The sequence below is a fragment of the Sinocyclocheilus rhinocerous genome, unplaced genomic scaffold (genome assembly GCF_001515625.1).
Source record: "Sinocyclocheilus rhinocerous isolate Xijiao unplaced genomic scaffold, SAMN03320098_v1.1 scaffold61, whole genome shotgun sequence".
Taxonomy (NCBI): Eukaryota; Metazoa; Chordata; class Actinopteri; order Cypriniformes; family Cyprinidae; genus Sinocyclocheilus; species Sinocyclocheilus rhinocerous.
The window spans coordinates 1,213,184-1,217,569 of record NW_015640445.1 but is presented as its reverse complement, the minus strand read 5'-3'; the positions used below and the strand labels follow the sequence as shown (position 1 = coordinate 1,217,569).

The window sequence follows — 4,386 nt, the reverse complement described above, 5'->3', positions numbered from 1 at the left end:
GCAAATAATACAATAGTGACTAGTATCTTATTCAATTTCACTACTTTTTCATTAAATACTGGTACTTATTCCTTGCATACTAATACGTATTCCTTTGCTGCTATTTTTGACATGCATTCCAATTGTTGCTGTATTCATTAGGTACCAAATTTTTTTTATTTGGTTATTATTTCAGGTTATTTTTTTTCCATATTAACTGAAAAGTTGTTACTTGTAGCGTTTTGAATTGCACTATTAAGAAGCTATTCTGACTAGTCTTTACATATGACAAGTAAACTAGTGTAACAAGTGAGGTAAGAAATGTAAGTAGGCTACTGGAATAGCGACTAGTAGCACTGTAGTACTATAAAGTAAATAGTATAGTCACCTTTGGAATACTTACCCGTAATAAAAAAAAAAAACATACTAGTAACACAAACACAGACACTATATAGTTTGAAGAAATAAATGTTAAAATGGCTTGCCATACTTGCCTCCTTCGCAAAGCCCCTATGTGTGGACCACCAGAAGTAGGCAGAGGAAAGAAATACGTACAGAACAGAGCATTATACCTCTCCCGTATGTTATTACTTGTCTTATTTAGTATGTAAAAACCAGGTCAGAAAAGTTCGCTTCGAGCCAGTCCCCAGCTATCATTTCGCTGAGCTCAGGCGTGCAATAGTCTGGAAATTCAAAGTGGGAGCTCAGGCTGCCCTCACTAAAAGACTCCAACTCCTTATCCACCAGAGAGAGGGAGAGATTCCCTGGGTTTTGGTTGCCCAGCTCCGAGCTTTGCGCGGAGGAGGCGAAGTTCAAACTGAAGTCAAAAAGCAAGTCGTCCGCGTCTTCGCTTGAGCTGGAAGAAGTGGAAACTGACCTAGAGGATGCTGGTGAGACGGATGCAGGATACATTGTGCTCTGCTTGGTGATGTTTTTGAAATTGTAGAAGAGTCTGTTGTTCCGGACCTCCTCGTACATGCTGGCGCCCTCGGACTCTGTAGACGAGCTCAAAGTTGGGCTGGCGGGAACTTTTGCTACATTGTAGGCTCGGATCGGATCCTCTTCCTCCTCCTTCACCCGGACTCGAGAGGAGTCCTCCTCGGAGTCGTCGTCGTCGTCTTCATCCGTGAATTCACTTTTAATGACAGTCTTTGAAACTTTAATGCTCTTAAACACGTACTCATCTCCGTAGCCGTGAGACGACTTGCTTCCCGTCTTGTTCGCTTTTAGTTTGGGACATTTCTTGGAGTTCTTGGACATTTTGTTGCAGGACTTCTCTGGAGATGGGGCTGAGGGTTTGGAGGAACTGTCCAGCTTTGGTTTCTTCTTGGGTCTGTATTTGTAGTCAGGATAATCAGCCATGTGTTTCAACCGGAGTCTTTCGGCTTCCCTGATGAAAGGTATCTTTTCGCTGTCCTTCAGCATTTTCCAGCGCTTCCCCAAGCGTTTGGAGATCTCGGCGTTGTGCATGTCTGGAGACTGTTCCATGATCTTTCTCCGCTCGATTTTAGACCACACCATAAACGCGTTCATCGGTCGCTTTATGTGTCCGGTCGCTGTCTTGCACCAGTCTGGGTTTATCGAAACCATGAATTCACTTTCGTCGGAGTCGGTGGCTTCTCTGGACATGCTGTCCGTTTCGCTGTTGTCCGTTTGCTGCACCATGGTGCCGTTGCCGTGTGTTGTCAGTCCAAAATATCACCCGCGTGCGTCTGCTCTCTGCGCCTCAGAGGTTCACCCACTCTTTCCAGAGTTACAAGCCGCCTTCTTAACTACTTCTTGGCTTTTTCATGTACATGACATCATGGGTAGCGCTCCAATCACATCCTCTCCACTCCGCCCTACAGACTCCATGCAGCGCGCTTTAACCCTTAACGCGCTCCCGTCTGGACCCACGCTGCGCGAGACGCGCATATCACTAGATAAATTGAACGGGGAATGCGAGAATCAACACGTAAACAAGCGAAACCAAACAAACCGTTCACACCAAATGGTTAAGAATCCTTTACGATGTGAGACTATAGGCGCGAGTAATGTTGTGAAAACATTTGTGTATGAAAGCGGTTTTCTCTCGCTCTCCACACTCTCTCTTAATAAAATACTGAAGGTGGCGCTTGGACACTGTTCCTGTGTTCATATATGGGTGATTCTTCGATTAAGGGAAATGTTCTGTCTTCTGGGATGGTTTCAAATTAAGAAAAGCGTTTTAATAAAACAATCTATCCTAGAAAGTCATTCTAGGATAGATTGTAACAACTGTTTTGTGTAGGCTATTTAATTAGCTGAAAAAGAAAAGAAAAAAAAAACCGTGTTGAAATGTTTAATTATCATTATTCCCTATACCCAGACATTACTATAACCTCCCCTATTTAACAAATATATAAAATGTGTTAAAATCAGAAAAAAAAAAAAACTTAATTTAGATAGTATTTGGTATACTGCTGTCATTTCCATGACAGTTTTATGTTTTATGGTGTATGAAAGTAAAAAAGAAGCTAGTTCAAGGCTAAACTACAAAAAAAAAACATCCCACATTATATCAATAATCCAAACTAGCACACATCAAAACCCACCTGAAGTTTGATCAAAGCAAAAATCAATTATCAATTATGAAAGGACATGTGATACATATTTCAACATAGAAAAAAAAAACACTGAAAAATATATACCTTTTAACACCAGTGTATCTGTCTCTATATGTGTGTCTGTCAATATAATGTATTGTTTTATATCGGATATAAAACAGAGTGGTTTTTACAATAATATTGATTACAGTACTTAATTTTTTCCTTTTTTTTTAAATTCTGCATTTATTTATTATAATAATTATTTACCAACATTAAAAAGGCAATATAGCTTCTTAGAGCTATCCATTTAGCAAATGACTTGTGATTGTCTAAAGTGGCTTATTTCTGCCTGGGAATAAATTCATTTTCAGTTTTCTCAGCTAAAGGGAAAAGTAAATGTCATTTCTCTGTGTGCTTCATTAAAAGCCAACACATCCCTTTCTCTGCCCACTGTGGTTAACAGTCAGTAATGTTACTTGGAACTATGCATCTCCTGTTTTCCGTCCCCTAGAGGGCAATCACTAGCCCTTCAGAGACCTTACATCACCCTTACCTCTGATGATGGAAGAAACTGCCCTGAGCAGTGGACATGTGACTAGTTTTGCCTAAAAAGGTTAGGTTCGAGCACATACGACAAGCTTACAGAAGCAATCTGCTCTCTGAGTGATCACAAACCTGCCCCCACTCTCTCACATTTCTCCAATCCCCCTTAAAATCTCAAGGTCATCCATTTGTAAATAAATAAATAAAAAATCTATGGTAACATACAGAAATCTGAAGCCAAGACATCAGCCTCTGCTATTGGATGAGAGAAGAAATGTTGAATGAACAGGTATCTATGGTTTCGGTCTGCTCTCTTGCTTTGGTTACATCATCGTTCTTGTGATAGGCTCACAAACAGAGGTGAATCAGAGCTACCTAATGATGTGCCGCTCATTAGCATGGCTCGTTAAGGGCTGTGAATGAGGTGAGAGTGTCAGCCACTGCAGAGGTGTGAGTCATCCTGAAAAAGGGAGGGTCTCAGTGCAGGGAAATCTGAAACATCCTCTCTCCCTTGACTGCTGTGCACAACACACACACATTTGTTTTTCTATCATGGCAGTCGACTTTCTATTGATTTCAGTTTTTTAAATACTGACCTAATGACATTTTCTCACCCTAAACTTGACCCTCACAGAAATCTTTTTGCATTTTTACATTTACATTAAGACATTGTTTTGCATGTTTATTAGACAGCTTTCTATGTGGGAACTGTTGCCTGATAGGTGATTACATGCTTTACTATCCTTGTGGGACATTTGGTTCACACAAAGCAGACAAAACCTCACTGACCCACACATACACATACACATGCACGCACACACACACACACACACACGCACGCACGCACGCACACACACAGGAATAGGTAAGTCAACAAGATAAGCATTTGTGGTCTTTGGTGTTGCTGTCCACATGTGCATCCGATTATGTGTTTTGCAACTCACTCTTCCAAAAGAAATATATCTAGAGTTGAAATATTGTGTTGAATAGAAGCATTACTATTATGACTGGCTGTATGACAACCTGCTTTGCATAACAAGGCCGCTTTAAAATGTATATACAATTAAGTATACATAAACACACACACACACACATAATAATAATAATAATAATAATAAGAAATTCTAATATTCTGATTTGCTGCTCCCCCCCAATAAAATAAATTACAATAAAATAAAATAAAATAAAATGGCTGAATAAAAACCTGCTTTGCATAACAAGGCCGCTTTAAAATATCAATTGTGTATATGCAATTAAGTAAGACTTGTAATGTTTTTTAAAGAAGTCTCTTATGCTC

The 4,386-nt window shown here is 39.8% G+C and overlaps 1 protein-coding gene across 1 annotated transcript; it reads right to left on the bottom strand.

Moving 5' to 3' along the window:
- Positions 1-570: 570 nt before the first annotated feature.
- Positions 571-1,795, bottom strand: LOC107752751 (transcription factor Sox-11-like). Its single transcript, XM_016568791.1, is given in 2 exon segments — positions 571-683; positions 685-1,795. Coding segments are annotated over 2 exon segments (1,011 nt in total). The 5' UTR covers positions 1,645-1,795; the 3' UTR covers positions 571-632.
- Between the last annotated feature and the right edge of the window lie 2,591 nt (positions 1,796-4,386).